This window comes from Hylaeus anthracinus, unplaced genomic scaffold (genome assembly GCF_026225885.1).
Source record: "Hylaeus anthracinus isolate JK02 unplaced genomic scaffold, UHH_iyHylAnth1.0_haploid 11985, whole genome shotgun sequence".
NCBI classification, from domain to species: domain Eukaryota; kingdom Metazoa; phylum Arthropoda; class Insecta; order Hymenoptera; family Colletidae; genus Hylaeus; species Hylaeus anthracinus.
This window is the reverse complement of record NW_026534333.1, coordinates 1,557,235-1,574,580: the sequence shown is the minus strand read 5'-3', so window position 1 is coordinate 1,574,580 and position 17,346 is coordinate 1,557,235. Positions and strand designations below refer to the sequence as shown.

Sequence of the window (17,346 nt, the reverse complement as noted above, 5' to 3'; positions counted from 1 at the left end):
GGTGCGAATCGAAATTCTGACCGATTTTACATTTTGGTATCAGGAGCGCATTATATGCGAAGAGGTGGCACGAGGAATTCATCGTACGTATCAATTTTTGGTCGGATTTTACATTTTGGTATCAGGAGAACAGAATATGCGAATAGGTTGCACAAAGAAAATGTAATACAGTTCAGTTCAGTTCAGTTTTTTATTAAGTTGAATAACTGTTTACAATTGTAAAGTTATTACACTCTTGCTTACTTATATATCAAGAAAGTCTGGTAGGTATCTAATTGTGGCCGATTTTACATTTTGGTATTACGAGAACATGATATATAGAGAGGTACCCCTTTCATGCGGCAACCTGAACTCACCGGTTTGTCGGTTTGGTTGCCATTTCGTAGGCGCGAAGGTACCCCTTTCATGCGGCAACCTATGCTAGCCGGTTTGTAAGTTCGGTTACCATCTCGCAGGTGCAGGCAGGCCCCAGTATGCGGCAACCATGCTTGCCAGGTTGTCGGTTCCGTTGTCATCTCGTAAGCGCATAACAGCCTGTGTTTTATGTGACAACCCTCGCTAGTTTTTTTGTCTGTTGATTGTCATCTCGAAGTTGTCGCGTGCTCGATTACACAACTACTACGTTTGATAACATAATACTTGAATAATTAATTGCAACTGAAGTAGTCACAACTACTACATTTTTTTTGTTAACCCTTATCGGTCGTAAGTCGCCTCTCACGTGACAACAGAACTTTTTCGCTCTGATCGTATGTCACGTGGGAGGCAGCAGGACGGTACATTTACCAAAACCAACTACAAGTTGGTGAGAATCATGTAGAAAAAGCTAGCGTCCGATAAGTGTTAAATATCATACTCAAATAATAATTTAAGAATTTTATTATAGAAAATATCTGGTTATTAATACTTTCCGTATTTGAGTTTTGTTTTAATTAGTACAGTTGGATAAGACCACTCAAATTACGTAACAAGGACCACACAGCAAATCTAGGGTAATATCAATTAAAACTCACGTGTAATTGACCAGCCAATCATCGAGTTGGACAAATTGGTTCTGACGTTTGATTGGATTCCCTCTGCAGAGTTCGTCACGTACTCTGTTTTACCAACAGAGACCCTAATGCGAGGGGTCCCCAGCATTCGCGAAAAGGAATCTACATTGAGGATCCCCGCGTGGCTCCAAGGAAGTCCAGTTGAGAATCTATAAGTTTTCTGAACGCGCACCCCATACACGATCCGCTTTCACCCTTGTGCCGCCTGAGTATTTGATGATATTTAGGCGCAGAAAGTGCCTGGAATTCAAAGTCGGGATCGGTATCGACGAGCACCTGTGGTAACGTCACGATTCGCGTCCGTGCGTCCACTTGATTATATTTCGCGCCTAAATACGTTACTCTAACAGTAGGTATACTTGTTGCAGATTAATGTCAGGCATCGCAATTGCCAGGCTCGCCGAAGAGCGAAAAGCATGGAGGAAAGATCATCCTTTCGTAAGATTTCTTCTGTATCGCTTTTTTTCACTCTCCATAACTCGATGATTCGTTCCTGCGATTACCGCTACTTTCCAATCTGTTGTTACAATATTTCCAGATCGTTCCACTCTGTAAACTCGCGTGGATAATAAATTTTTATCGCTCGAACACGATTCATTTGGAAACGATAGTTTGTTGTCCGACTCTCGAGATACGTTTGCAGTACAACAATTCCAGTTGAAATCCTAACCTTTTCGTTTCACGAGTATTCACTTTGTTCGCGCAAAATTCGTGACGATATACACTGCAAACGTAAATATCGGCGTGGACCGTTTCTCGGAAAAAAAACCGTTGCGAACGGTCGATTTTCATCATAATATAACTACGTTATCTTATATTCAAGCGTAATAGGACAAAAAGAAACTGACGTATTTGATGAGAAAATAGTAGAACGAGTACGTTTTGTAACAAATTTCAATCTAAGCAGAAGTATTAGTAATATGAAAGGTGAAAATGTAGTATTGCTGATATTTATTTGGGATCAGAGACTTTCCACCTTTAATGTTTCCTTTAATTTTTTCTTTGATCTTCAACTCTTCTTGTACCTTTCATGATAATAATCTCCTTACAAGAAAAAATTCATTTCAGCGATTCACAAGAATAGAGTTGAATCCTACAGTAAGCAGTGGCAATCGACAATAACTGAATGTCTCAACTTAAATGCTACTTCATTTAGTGCAGAATGGACTAGTTCTCTTGTAAATTCAAGCTTCAATTTTGTATGTCCTTTTATGAACATTTGCTTTAAGTAAATTTAACTTTTTTTGATTCTTACTAAACTTATTTGATTGCATACACATCTGGAGATAGTAATGGAGTTACTTCCATACTTACAGTATTAACACTTTCATGGTTAGAGATTGTATCATGTAACTTAACTAGAGCTATATGTAACAGACAAAAATCTATAGCTAGTTGCTGCAAGATTTTGATATTAAAATGAAAATGACCAACAGTTACTTTTTCTTATTATCCTTGAATCTGAGATTATGTCTTGTTATGGTAAAAGTCAAATATTTACAACCTGAATTTTTGTTTCACAGGGGTTTGTAGCACGACCAATTAAAAATCAAGATGGAACTCTTAATTTGATGAGTTGGGAATGTGCAATACCCGGAAAGAAATCTGTAAGTTGTTATTGAAATTGTCTCGGTTATCATCAACTTTTTAACCATGCTGTCTAAATATTCAATTTCATAGACACCATGGGAAGGTGGATTGTACAAGTTGAGAATGATCTTCAAAGATGATTATCCATCCAGTCCTCCAAAATGTAAATTCGAACCTCCCTTATTTCATCCGAACGTTTATCCTTCGGGAACGGTGTGTTTGTCACTCTTAGACGAAGAGAAAGATTGGAGGCCTGCTATTACTATCAAACAGATCTTGCTCGGTATACAGGATTTACTGAACGAACCTAATGTAAAAGACCCAGCTCAAGCAGAGGCATATACAATATACTGGTACTACTTTTATTTTACATAAGTTTCAAACCTAATTGAGACATAAGTACTCCCTCAATTACTACTTTCTATTCTCTTATTACAGTCAAAATCGTTTGGAATATGAGAAACGTGTCAAAGCCCAGGCTAGGGCAATGGCTCCACAGGAATAAATCTATACTATGTCTTTCTAAATTCTAATATTCCAACTATATAAAGTGGTTATTTTATATCTATAGCGTATTCTGATATCAATCTACATTTCTTATCTTTTTTATAAGTAACATTAGTATACGACGTAGCTGATTTACTTTTATCTGCATTTTTGTTTGTGTCATATAGTCCTCGCATGTAATCGCTAATATTCTTTATAAACATACATTACGTTAAAGTCACAAGAAAAAACAATGATTCTTTGATAAATTTTGTGTACTACTGTGTTAACTCTTTTCAGCCACACGTTCTTCGATGATAATTTGTTTCCTTACCGTGAATAGATATTAATATATGAGGTAAAAAAATTTAATCCGTAAGATTTAGTGACAATTAACGATAAGTCCCCAAGGCGATGTATTTACTATGCAAATTATACCACCAAGAGGATGAAACGCGACATAGTTACGAAACATACATTTCGTCTTTAATCACATTAAACTCAATCAGAATAACACCGGAAAAATGTATTTAAAAGTCTTGTAAGCATTGTACAAATTTTAAGTAATAATGTATTCCAATTTATCTGGTTCATGTTTCTCTAAATTGAAAATATTGAACGTCGTTCTAAAGCACGTAAATGCGCTGATATAAATATCTTACGTTCATAGAAATAAATAAAGCCCAACATGTTTACGTGCAGTGTTTCCTAAAATCAATTCATATGCTATCGGAATAACGATAACTGTCCAAAGGGTGTGAGATAAAGAGCTAACTCGTTGCAGAAGAAAACACTCGTGTGAAATCATCGACGTTCAATCTCACTGGTCTTTTCATGGTCGCTTGATTATCGATCGCCGCATCCGTATTATTTGCGACCGCGGCGAGCAACGTGAGTTAACGTTTGTGAAATTCTGTGTGAAATTCGACCAGTGATTGATTACAAAATTATCGTTAAGCGAGGAAAGTCAACCGCATGGAAGCAACGTGAACAATTTTATATATTTCGAGTGTTATTATTTAGTTTATCGAATTATGTCTACTACTAAAGGACCAGTGTGGAAAATAGACACTGGAATCACGTTGGCATGCGTCCTAGGATTTGCCGCATCTTACTATGCCTACGTTTTGGGAATCGCTAAAGAGGAGGATAATTCGTACGAAGCGATGTGTGACATTAGCGAACGCGTTAGTTGCACGAAAGCATTTCTGTCCGAGTAAGTTTCCATAATTTTGACAATTCAAAGTGTGCACGGTACGGTGTGTCGAATTGAGTAGAGTGAAGTTTGCGCAATGAAGCAGTGGTGCACAACTGTTTTCGTTTCTGGGACAAAAAGAGTAAGATAATATTTCCCACAGACAAGTTTTCGAATTCGAAAATTAATTTCGTGGAATTGATATAGAGTATTTTCACTTAAAGGGACTGCCACACGAGTACAAGCTTTACTGTCCCTTAACATGTAAAGTTTATTCAAAAAGTTTTAAGAAGTCTTAACTTTTCATACTCTGTGGTATAAACTTATTTACATACATTCTATATGTTTTCATTTGTGTTTCTCGATTTGTTTTTAACTTTATATTATACTGGACTGAGATCTGTGCACTGTTGTAGAAAATTGACCAACAAGTTTTCCGTTGCAATTCATTGAACGATTCGATTGGTCGGAAATTATTTTCCTTTCGAATTATAATTACGAATACCGTTTGCGAACAGTGAAGCTATAAAATATTATTCAGATCGAACGATAAATTATTTTTAAGCGTCTAAATAATAAATCCTACTAATCGAATTAACTTGTACATGTATAAATTGCAATGTATTAAACGAGGTTTTATTACAGATACGGGAAAGGATTCGGAATAATTCCGGAGTCATCTCCTTTATATATGTTAAACTCCGTATACGGATTAATATTTTATACTTTGGTCGGGGCACTGAGTACGTATTACGTTCACGTTTTTACTATGATGTGGTTACACGACTTGAAGTCAATTCGCGCAAAATTTAAAAATTGCTAGAAACAAAATCTTTACGAGCTAATTAAATTTCCAAACCCAATCGAAATATTTTTGTTTCATTGAACATGATTATTAGTTTACAATAAGTACTTACAAAATTGTTTATGTTACATGTTCAGATCGGAAATGTATGTCTCTGTTGACAAATCGATACGCCTTATATGAAATTTGTTGTTTTTTTTTTTTGTTATTCATAGATATTGCAGCTTATTATTTTCGTAATAAAATTTTAATAAACAATTTTTTTAGGTACGATTAATAAATATTCCACTTCGGCTATCGTCGTAGCATTAGCAGTTGCTTCGAACCTCGCAACGATTTACCTGGCTTACATTTTGTACATGCAAAATAACATTTGCGTAATCTGTGTTAGTCTTTACATAATAAACGCTATTATTTTAATACTCGCCGTCAAGAAGCATCGGAAACTATCTCGAAATGGCACGAATAAGAATAAAAACAAGAAGAAGAAGTCAAATTAAATATTGATTTTTACGAAACAGAAAATTTGCTCGTGTCAATTGTGAAGAAGAACCCTTAGAAATCTACCATTTATTGTTTTTATATAGTTTACTTACGATCTACAATGCTCCATTTAGGAATACTTTACACATTTTATCCACGACGTTTGTATGCACTATTTTGATATATCTCTTGTTGAAATAAATGCTATAAATGCAAACAAATCTTGGTTTACGTGCAACAATTCAACGTAACATTTAATAAAACATTGTTAACAACTAATTTCCAACTCTTGTTCGTCCCTCTCTATTAATTTGATATGTGATCTTGGATTGTTACCTGGTGTGCGGAATAAAGGAAACTAAATCTCGCATCAAGCGTTATGTAAATAAAGTACAATCTAACAATCAATATAGTGGTTTATAGACAGCGATAACGTTATTGTACACTATACAGACTATTGTTAAAGTCATTCCTGTAATAATCAATACCCGCATAATGGTTTCGACTTGAATTAAATTGCATTGAAAATTAGTGGCCATTCAAGGTCAACCCCTGGTTTGCGAGTGATAAATTAAATTCGAAGTTTACTTTAAGGGCTCAATTTAACCTGCACTCGTCAAAATTGAACATTTAAACATTTTCAATCGAGTAAACTACCGAACAAAAGCTTAAACTTTTGTACATATATTTATTTATGTTATACTAAGCTGTAGGAATTTTTTAAAGGGCGATATAGTAGGGGCCTATCATTTCAGCAACCACGAACGGCCGATTGACTTGGTCCCAACTAATATACATATAGTCGACGAAACAAATATAATGACCTTTTTAATCCAGTTTCGAGAAATCTAGAAAGCGATGGTGTAATGTAAGGTTAGGTTCATTTCTATCTTTTTGTCATGGAACTTTCATTCTTACATTATCGAGAACACATTATTTTTTTTAAATTGTATAGTTTTGTAGAACACATTGTAAGGAGTCCTTGTGATAAGTAGACTGCGAATTTTATGCATTTATGATACAAGCCAATATAATCAATACATGCTAAACATAACCAAAAGGTATGTGCAATTATACAAAAGAAAATATCAATAGTATTATGTTAATTGTAGAATATATTTAATATATATGATGTATAGTTTTTGTGCTGGATCATATGTGATCATATGTGATCATCCCGCCTCTTTGATGAACTGAAGCAAGCGCAAGCGATACGCAATTCTATTGTTTTGATTTCTGTATGTCTCGCGGTAATAGATTTTCCCGAATATCAATTTACGTTTATGACTTGTAATTAAATATTTTTACGACAATCATTTAAGGATTTGTATGTTTTCTATATTGCTATACGTCATAAATACATAAAATCCACAGTCTAGTGATAAGTCTTCTTAAATTCAGGATTCTAGAACAATGGCGTCCAACATAGAAGCGAAATAGGCAATTTTTGTTTAATTCAATAAATTGACACTAGAATTGCTCTACTGTATCGTTCTAGAATGGTATGTTTCTCTTGGTCGCTGGTTTATTTGTTAAGAATCGAAACGTTAGGTGCAACAACGATTCAGTATTCGTGTCTAGTGTCCTTTATCAGGTCCCTGTTGCTGCGACTGATGCTTGCTAAGATGCCCGGGCTCTTCAGGGGCGGCGTCTCGTTCAATCGATTCAACTGCAAGTTGGACGTGTACGGTATCCTCGGTGGGGGTGTTTCCAAGCCGTTCCTAGCAGCCTCGACGTTGAAACTTTTACTGCGCGACAGGGTGGACTTGTAAGTTCTTTCAGGTTTTGCGGGAGCTTGGAGATTGGTTTGCACGGCGTGTTTCGGTGACGTCACCGTGTTCTTAATGGAGATGTTGATCATGCTGCCGTACCGACGCGACTGGCTCGACGACGGTACGGCAGTTGGCTGTTTTGTCGGGGTGGACGAAAGGTACTGACGTCGCGACGTCGGGCGGGATTGCGATCGAGCCGACTGTCCGACGGAGTGCAGGTTCCTGGGTAACGTTTGGGTGCTCCTAAAGTGATCCTCCCTTTCGTGGTCGCTGGCCAGTCGACCGGTGGACTTGCTAAACCTGCCGAGGGAGCTGGACGCAACGCTGAAACCGCGCCGACATTCGACAATTGACTCCCGTTTTCCAACACAGAGATGAACACACTCGAATGATTTTGCGATCGATATGCATCTACGATACTGAATGCGCAGGGTGGTCTAACAGATGCAGAGCATCTTGGTATCTTCGCCATTTTATATAAGTAAAATTCAAAAGTCGCGTGTTTGCGACTTACCTACAACTCTTGTTATTTATGTTCAATTCAGGTAAAATGTTGTTTAGTTGCTCCTCATGCTTCGACGAAAAAAGGTTAGACCACTTAATTTGAGGAAGTATTAGCTATAACTGTTATTATATTATTGTAAAATCAACGATCTCGACGGCACAACAACCAAATTCGTAGTTTCCATTATATCAATACTCGCAAGGAAACTATTGTCGCTACATTATGCCCCATTAAAAATCATGCAACGTTTATTTCCAACACTTATTTTTACCGTTTGAAATAGCGAAGATATCAAGCTGTCCAGTTTCTAATGGACCGCTATGTACAATGAGCTTAGACATAGTCATTCCCACTACTAGCGCCATTTGCGAAAAAATGATGAATCAACTATTACTCTTACAATTCGTATCGTGTTTGTTGCATAGTGATTCAGGCGGACAATTATATGATAATTTACCAGCAGTACGCCGGTAAAATAAGTAAAATCGAATGACCAATGTAGCAGTCGATGGGCGTATATTTACTGCACGGTTTCATTGCTAGAGGCGCTGGTAGTAGACAACTGTTTCTGGGCTCATTGCGTACATTAAATACACCAAGCGACGAATAACCTGACAAATTATATTCTGTAGATGACAAATATCGAATGCTCACTCTTAAAGAGCTCACTCTCAATTTTAATTGGATCAATGGCAACCTGATATATTCACTGAGACATGTATGTATGTCTCACTAGGGTTGAAAGGGTTAAATCTTATAAGATGATTATGCACTTCACACAATAAGTCTTAACTTAAATCTTTGCTTATCTTTTACCAGAATACAGATCACTAGGGTATTCGTCGTTCGGTCACTATTTAAGGTACACATTGCCCATCTCTGCGCCCATATAGCCGGTGACCCGTCCTACTACATAGAGACAATACACATGCAGCCTCCACCCACAGTCGAAGCGATCGACTTTCCTCTAGGAACACCATTCGGGCAAGCGAAGCACACCGTTTTCAGGAGACGATTGCATAAACCTACGTCGGCTTACGTTTATCGACACTCGTACACGCCTTCGTTTCGCAGTCGAGCAACGCTACACCGTCGTTTGCGTTGCAATTAGCTTGCACAACCGCAGAGCTGACGCACACGCTTCCAGCTAGCTGTCTATTGTTTTTAGTACAGGCATGGTCTGACCAGGTCTCTCGCGGACAAAGATAAACGAAGTCTCACACCCATTTCACATCTTAGCAAGTAATTTCTTTTCTATGTAGGTCAACAAGTCTGATAAGAGTTTTAGAGTAGTGGCAGGGATGAGACCAGGAACTCTCAATCACTGATACTAGTAGTGAAGCAAAGGTGTATGTAGGTTCTTTCAAGAAGTGATAACATGCAGACGATTTTAATCTATTTTTCCTTTTAAGTTGTCGTTCGTATCTCACATAGATCCTGTGCGACTGATCGATGTATAAGGCATTGATCTGTACAATTCGTTACGTGTCTGTACCGTTCATTGTCCCCTATCAGAGTTCCTTTGCCCGCGAGAGGCGTAGCTTAACTGCCCTCGGAAGCATTTTGTCTGGACACGCTGAGAAGTATTCGTCCGGGCATATTGAATTCAATATGCCAGTTTTAGTGGCTTGGTTACCTGTACTCCATCTCAGCGGTAGTCCTGCCGCGCGTCTTCGCCGACCGTCTCGCGTCCCTGTAGCCTTTTTCGCGCCCATAGATGCTCCCACCGAAAGGATCCTCTCCAAGGTAATACCTGTGAACCGGTGGCGTCGATTCGCTGCGCTGCCATTGCTCTTGCGCTACGTGGTCGCTTGTCCTGACCACTTTTGTCGTCTTGTTGGCATTGTTGTTCACTGTGGCATTTCTGGGAGACCTGGGTGGTCGTTCAGGAGGCTTCTCTTCGACGTCCTTTTCATGGACCAAAGGGATGTTCTTATCGATTACGTTGTACTGGAGATAAGTGGGTCCGTTGTCGTCCGTCTGGGTCAGTTGGGAGGTAGAACTGCTACTTGCGCGTTTGTTCTTCCTTTCAGAGCTGGCGGAACGCAGCTTTCCGACCAGTTTCCTGAACGACTCGCCAATCTTGTACTTGGAGTGCCCCGAACCTAGAAGATGCGATATTAATGTATTACTGATTAAACGAATCGCTTCCGTACTGTCATACAGGGCTGGGACTATTGTCCGATCTGTGCGAATGCCTTAAAAACTAACTCTTCGCAGGACGAGTTGGAGGTGAAGTCTCGATGGAGATCTTTTTTTCACGCGGGGCCAACTCTGGTTTGGGTGAAGCGGATCTAGATCTCGAGATCGACTTTTTACGGTTCTCCCGTTCCACTGGTTGCTCTTGGACGTCTCGACTGCGACTCTCCCAAGTCCTTTGTACCACGTGAATCGGACTTGCGGTGCGACATGGCACGGAATCATTCACGCTTGTTCTTTCTTCGGATCTCGTAGACCACTGAAACCAACACCATTGGTGTAGTTCATTTTGTAAAAGAAAAATTTTTAGGAATCTGATCAAACCTTGATTCAAGATTTCATATTACTAACGTAACAACAACGGTACTACAAATTTAAGGAAGGAAAACATTCCGTTAGAACGGTGAAGTAGATTGATTCTGTAAATCGAGAAATTCGAATAAATAATTTTATTAATTTTATTACACACCTGCTCCTTGGATCTTCGTCTGATTGGCGGGGAGGGCGTACACTGTCTCTCGTAGGAATCCTGGTGCTCCCGTCGAAGGACGGACTCGTACGTCCTCGAATACGTGGACTCCTGGACTTGATTCCTCGCGTGATCATGCGCATGCCCGTTCGTTTGAACTGGTTCCACGTACTGCGCCGGGGAGCTCGTTCTTCCGTGATTCTGCCTCTCTAAATAACGAAATAAAACTATTTTTTCCTGAAGTTCCAAAGATGTGACATTTTACGGAGTGAATAAATCCTACCTCTTCCTTGGTATCTTTCAGACCACTCGCTGATCCCATGAAAATATCCCGAGGGCGACGCCGAGTCTCTGCCAGTGCTTCTTCGCTGATGTCTGTTAGAGGTCACGTTTTGGTAATCGCGCTCTTTAGAGGGGCAGGACTTCATGGTAACGTTGATGTAACTGGTGTTGCTGGTCTGCAGAGGGGACTCGTCGGCCTCGATGGAACCGTGAGAGGAACGGGACTCGCTGCCGAAGTGACTTTCCAACCACTTGGACGTCTCAAACTTCCTCGCTTCATCTTCCTCTTCTAGGTCCAGTGGCTTCTTCGTCAACACGTCTTTTCGCGCCGGAAAGCCCTCTGCGGGAAAGCCTGCGACAGTTAAACATCTTGTGAGTATATTTTCGGTATTTGTCTGGAAACAATTCAGATTATCTGTCTGTTTTTTCCTATCATCTTAACGAAATTGTGTTATTTTTCAAAAAACCATCATCCAGAAGGAACCCACCAGGATGCTTGTGGAAACGAGTGGTTCGCATGGCCGTTGGCGATGGCGTCCAATCGCCTATACGTTCCCCTTCGGTGGTTTCGGCGACGTAGCGCATCTCTCGGGCGACCCTCTCGCCACCCGAGATGTAATCGACCACGTCCTCGTCTCTCTTCTTGACGAACCTATGGGAGCTCTCCTTCTTCTTTTCCGACGCGTCGTCCCCGTTCGCGTCGCTCCCGTCGTCGGGGACCTCGTCGTCTTTTATCTGCAATCAGTGGACGTTGTAAAGAACTCATCTTAATTCGATATAGTCCTCGACACCTGAGAGAAATGTCAGAGGGCAAGACATGCTTCGTCAGATGGATATTTTGTTATTTCGTCGTACAATTACTTTGTCATTTTATCACTTTGCTACGTCGTCATGTCAACAGTTTATTCTGTCGTCACATGGTCACATTGTCGTATCGTCACTTCATCATACCGTCATTTCGTTATATTATCTCTACTCTAAACTCATAATTCATTAATATTCTCCCTCTTAACGTTATCGATCACCAACCCAGGTGTCGCAAGACCAAAATCGAGTTTCCCAGCTACCTCTTCGTGCTCGACGGTCCGTTTCCTCTCGGTGACGATCAGCCCGTCGGGTTTCAGTTCCTTCTTCTCCAAGGTCTTCTCCGTGTCGATAACCTTGTTCGACTTGGTCGTGTGCTGAACGACTCTGGGACCAATTTGGGACGTCAACTGCTTACAGGATTCGGCGAGAGCCACCCTCAGGTCGCCCCTGTTGCTTCTCACCGCCTTCTGGTACGCCTGAAACCAGATTAATTACTGTTGGCCTGGTCAACACAGTGGAACAGTCGACGTCCCGAAATCTGGTCGCGATAAACCGGATCCTCTGGCCTTCGGTCAGGCTCCCCTCGACGGACAAGTGGAAGGAAAGGTGTTTCCAGCAGTTGAGGTCACGACACTCCGCTTGGCAAGGTAAAAATAAAACGAGGCTGACGATGATTGTGAAAGATTCGGCGCAAGTGTCAGCGCGATAATACCAACGCTCCGATGATTAGGTTACGCGAAATCGTTTCATAATATAGGGGGACAAAGGTTCCCATTTACGGCGTCCAATTGAATGCGGCGAGATTTCGATCTTCTTATGAATAAAATGTTACGGCAGAGGAGGAAGGTAAAGAAATTTGTCTGGCCAACTTGGGTAAGTTTTCGAGAGACCGAAGGTTAAAAGTTAACGACATAAAAATCATAGACGAGGCTGTAAATATTCAGGCTTCGTGTGTTGGAAAAAGGAACCGACAATGGGACTACAATTCCTCCAAAATGATCTATAAGTGATCTATAACTAAATGAGTATAACTTTAAACATCTATTGTGGTAATGAATCAAGATTCAAAGAACTGATAAGAAATGGTCGGTAACATCATGACCTCTTCGAAACGGTCAGCGTAATCAGCACATATTACCATTACTTCTATGATGATAAATTAATAAGAAATCCATTTTTAACGCGAACAAATATTAGCCTATCTGATACAAATATTCCAGTGGATATCAAGATTCAAAGAAGAATTCTACGATTCTTCTAAAACGACCAATGTATCACGCGCGATACCAACTTACCACGAGATCCTCATACCACAACCCTAATCGCAACGAAACAAGGATAATCACAGAACTACACGGAAATCGGAATTACGAGAAATCAGCCTACGGTCTTGATCGTTAGACGTCCACGAGAATCTCAAAACACTGCATAGGTCGTCGTACACTGGTCAGCCACAGCGACAAGGATACGTCGCCTGGTGGACGAGCTCGTGAAGTCATATCCGTTGAAGTCAACCAGCGGGACAGCGCGACGACGACGAACGTTATCGCGAACGCGGTCAATCGGCCGTGGAATCCCCGTTCAGCAGGGATGGGCAAAATTCGAATCCGTGCACAGATTTCGAACTACGTTAAACACGAAGGAAACATGAACGCGAAAAATGAGACAATTTACGATAAACTAAAATATAACATAAACATTCGTAACATTTCACAACGGAAACGAACGACGATTTACAAGCTCTTTGGTATAATTAACGGACTATCGAATACGCCAATACGAGTAAGCTGAGACAAGATTAAATACGATATCGTCCGTAGAAAAATGTAATTCTTTAAGTTGTTAACGACTGTTGTTAACGACTGTTGAACCGTTCGATAAACGTCGTGAATGGATAGCTGCACGTTGCCAATTCGTTTCAAAATCAAATTTTGCCCATCTCTGTGCCCGTTGCGCGACCGTTGAAGATACTTCAGCGCGGAACAGCTGCTGTGACTGGGATCTCGCGGCATCTCGGCCGCTTCGTCGCCATTCGGTGAAGGGATAGCGAAGTCGAGATCATCGACTTCCACTACTCGACGATGCTCTCTCTCCCTTCGTCTCCTTTCGTTCTACGTAGTTTGCCAGGTATCGTTCCTCGTCTGTCCCCACTTCTCGATCCTGGCTCTCCTCTCGTTCCTCTTCACACGAAACGATCGGGGTTCCTCGTTATCCGAATCGTTCGTGCGCGAACACCGTATACCTGTTGGCCAGCTTTTGCAACACTCCAGAAGCTAGATGCTTTCCTATTCTCCGATCGGAAATTTCTTTTTCGCGTCATTTCCACGCGGGATCACGCCATTCCCATATTCAGTGTGGAAGATGTGTTCGTGTGACGTTCGACTGGTGTTCGTGTGCAATGTTTGTGTTTCGAGTGGACAAATGCGTGTGTCCCTTGAGCACAAAGCGCATTTCGCGAATAAGATGTGTCTTTCTTCTGCGAAATGCGTGTTTTTTGGGGCTGACATGTGTTTTCTTTTAGTAGAATGTGCGTTTCATTTGTGGTTTTTTTGTGAAACGTGTGCTTTTTTACATGTGTATGCCCCTTGTGTGATATATGCGTTCCTGTGAATGAAATGTGTCTCTTTTTTTTTTTAATAAAATGTATGTTCTTCTGTGTAATGTACGTTTTCTTCCAATAGAATACGTGTGTGTTTCTTGTGATTTGTGCGAAATGAGTGGTCTTTTTGCAGGAAACGCGGAGATTCGCGTAGTGTATGTATTCCGTGCGTGTAATGTAGATTTTTATCAAATAAAGTGTGTCTTTCTCCTATAGAATGTGTGTATTTCTGGGCGACATGTGTTTTCTTTGAGTGTAACGTGTGTTTTATTCTGAATTACGTTTGTGTGAATTTCGAATGCCACTGGATACGAGACCTGTATTTCCTGTAGATTGTGTGTGACGAATAAATTTTTTTCCTCGAACCGTGAGGATTATTTTTCTCCGTGCAAAGTGTTTTGTTCTTACGCAAGATGTCTCCGCGTGCGAGCATATTTTCTCACAAAATATTTATCCCACGGAATGCACGTCATCTAACCATACGAATGGATGTAACAATTAATATACGAGAAATCTATTAATCGCTAATTGAAATTACAGTTTACAACCGATTGTTTCTCGATTCCCTCTAACGAAAGATAAATCTTTCTTTCCCTGCGGAATAGACTTTTCTTCCACTCCCAGCGCAACGATCATCGGGGCACGAAATGTTACTGTGCCACAAGGAAGCGTGCTCAACCTTTACGGAGAATCCTCTTTACGGTCGACGGGTCCGTCCGTGCTTCGAGGAAATCTCATTGGCGAGAGGAAGGTGCCATTACAGCCGTCGGACCCGTTAACCGCAGATTTATGATAACCGCCCGTGACAAATAGGATCGGGCACAGGATGCACCTGTTGCGTCTCTTGAAACCGACTCCTCTTCCGCTTCGTTACTTGTCAGTCTCCTCTTTTCGCGATCGTAGGAGGTGTCGGCTCGTTCGCGAAAGGGAAAGTGGATTGGACGCGATAGAGCCACGCGCAGGCCACCACGTTCGCAGCTATATAGAAGACAACGCGAAACGAATACCAACGGAGGCATTAAACGGAGAAGATGCGGCGATTAGGGGGATTGGATAATCACTTGGGTGCAAGGATAACCCGCATCGCGCCTGTTCCATTCTGTTAACGGGATATAACAGTATATTATATATTACCTTACGTATATTTTAAGATTAAAATGAATGTTTAATTATTTCACTATAGTGTCCTTATATTTTTCTGCGTCGAAACCATTGCTACGAAGAATTCACACAGAAAAATATTTCCAAAGCAGCACAACGATATAAGAACACCGTGGTGAAATAGATAATTAAAACGGTGTTTTTAATTAATTAATTACGTTAAAAATTAATTTTAATCCTAAAATATCCGTAAGACAATATATAATACACAGTATATAGTACATAATATATATAAAAAGTATATTTCCATGATACAAAATTGAAATAAAAAAGAAAAAGAATATCAGTCTCTTAAGAACACGTAGAAAAATCTTTAAACCGAAATATCTCGGAAATGAATATCGAGCCTACGGAGGTGATGTCCTATATGAGTATTAACATCGTGACCAAACGTACAATTTTCAACATCCTTTTGCCCGCCACTGCATTAAATACAGTGTATTTCTGCCTTTTTCCAGGTACTCCGCAAACACTCCGTACAGTCCACACACATTCCACGCATATCCCAATACATTCCACCACAGGTCTAGAGTAAACCAGAGGCTGCACGTGGGACGATGATCCGTCGCGAAAGGCAGTCTGACCTTTTCGTGGCGCTTAAAGCCGCGCCAAACGAGAGAAACAATCCATGTGCGCGCACTCTGTCCCACAGCGGCACGCGCAGGTGGAATTTAGACGTGGGTGTGTCTATAGAGTAATTCTACAGAGGCGAATCTCTTGTCGGTTCCTTTGATGTTTCTGTCATTGTATTTCCAGATTAAAATTAATACGCAAGAAAGCCTATTTCGATGAACCTTTTACTGTTATTTGCCAGCACAATATCTTTTAGAATTACAAAATATACAATACCAAAGCGAGACAGCCTAATTCCTGCCTAATTTACATGTCGAAAACGAATTTCGGATGAAGATTGCTTTGGTATGTGTGTAATCGATTAAAGTAACAAACAAATCCATTTAAAATTAAACTCTCGAGAGGGTTGATTTTTCCTATCGAGAAACGCAGGAGTTTCGCCTCTGTAAAACTACTCTGTGACCTGTCGCGTAGTAGTACCTCGTCAGAGATGTCCCCCAGCTGTTGGCGATCCTCCGTCTCGAGCCTCTCCTCGATCTCCTCGCGGCTCCTTACCACCGTCTCGTTCAACTCCTTTTGCACCACGCTACCGTCATCAGCGGGCCCTCGTCCACCTGGCCACTCGACCTCCTGCGGCTGATCACCTGTTGTTCGTCTCTGGAATAAAATATATTCGCCCATTGTACACAGGAAGCACCATCTGGGAGCTGTTGAATTCGCCTCAGGGATATTACACCCCGAACGTTCTAAAATTAACATAAATTCATTACAATGGAAATCAGGCTGAGAAATTAGAAGGTTGGCACTTCAACGTAACAGAATGACGAATAAATATGTCTAAACGAACTTAAATGATCGAATATAAAGACACAGAATTAATTTCCAAATATCTAATAATGCATCGTTAGTTACAGTTTTCTATGTAAACTTATGTTACAACTCCGTGGCTGATCTTGCGATAGGGTCTGCGTCTATCTGACCCAAACAAAGTTACCCGAGGTAACTTACCTCTTGGGTGGTGTGTTCTTGTTGTTCGACATCCTCGGTGGTGTTGGTGGTGACAAGAGGGCCCGAGTCGACGACTACCTCGCCATCTTCCAGCACCACTTGCCTCTTCACTCTGGTCTCTATCTGCCTGGTGGTAGTTATTTCCTTCTTCTTGCGGGTCTCCCATTCCTCTGAAACCGGAAGCAGCGCTACTTCTTTCGTCTCTGGCTATGGACGCCTCGCTATTGTCGGTTAAAATGGCAATCTCTTGCCCGAGGACAACGGATTGAAAGAGAAGAACAAGCAGGAGTGTACGGATACGAGGAAGAATGTAAAATATAGAAATCGCAATACAACGCGCGTATCTTTTTTTTTTTTTTT

At 40.8% G+C, this 17,346-nt stretch overlaps 3 protein-coding genes across 6 annotated transcripts in view; 2 read left to right on the top strand and 1 right to left on the bottom strand.

Moving 5' to 3' along the window:
* Positions 1–1,194: 1,194 nt before the first annotated feature.
* Positions 1,195–3,206, top strand: LOC128886989 (SUMO-conjugating enzyme UBC9). 4 transcript variants are annotated; one of them, XM_054142339.1, is made up of 5 exons: positions 1,195–1,333; positions 1,421–1,490; positions 2,576–2,659; positions 2,733–2,995; positions 3,081–3,206. In XM_054142339.1, exons 2-5 carry the CDS (start codon positions 1,425–1,427, stop codon positions 3,145–3,147), a joined length of 480 nt encoding a protein of 159 aa, XP_053998314.1. In that variant the 5' UTR covers positions 1,195–1,333; positions 1,421–1,424; the 3' UTR covers positions 3,148–3,206. The 4 variants fall into 4 exon arrangements, with proteins under 4 accessions (XP_053998314.1, XP_053998315.1, XP_053998313.1 ...); XM_054142340.1 differs by having other exon boundaries at positions 1,199–1,354; XM_054142338.1 differs by having other exon boundaries at positions 1,280–1,490.
* Positions 3,207–3,537: 331 nt separating this feature from the next.
* Positions 3,538–5,890, top strand: LOC128886988 (vitamin K epoxide reductase complex subunit 1-like protein 1). The gene is made up of 4 exons (XM_054142336.1): positions 3,538–4,019; positions 4,152–4,344; positions 4,969–5,066; positions 5,396–5,890. The coding sequence occupies exons 2-4, from the start codon at positions 4,163–4,165 to the stop codon at positions 5,626–5,628; spliced, it is 513 nt and encodes a 170-aa protein (XP_053998311.1). The 5' UTR covers positions 3,538–4,019; positions 4,152–4,162; the 3' UTR covers positions 5,629–5,890.
* Positions 5,891–6,566: 676 nt separating this feature from the next.
* LOC128886767 (serine/arginine repetitive matrix protein 1) overlaps positions 6,567–17,346 on the bottom strand; it is a 14,868-nt gene continuing 4,088 nt past the window's right edge. Inside the window, exons 2-10 of the mRNA XM_054141930.1 lie at positions 16,987–17,193; positions 16,459–16,635; positions 11,906–12,121; positions 11,327–11,573; positions 10,840–11,190; positions 10,557–10,765; positions 10,100–10,346; positions 9,525–9,993; positions 6,567–7,707 (exon numbers count right to left, since the gene is read on the bottom strand). Coding sequence (XP_053997905.1) covers positions 7,176–7,707; positions 9,525–9,993; positions 10,100–10,346; positions 10,557–10,765; positions 10,840–11,190; positions 11,327–11,573; positions 11,906–12,121; positions 16,459–16,635; positions 16,987–17,193 — 2,655 coding nt within the window. The 3' untranslated portion in view covers positions 6,567–7,175. The remainder of the gene's footprint in view (positions 7,708–9,524; positions 9,994–10,099; positions 10,347–10,556; positions 10,766–10,839; positions 11,191–11,326; positions 11,574–11,905; positions 12,122–16,458; positions 16,636–16,986; positions 17,194–17,346) is intronic.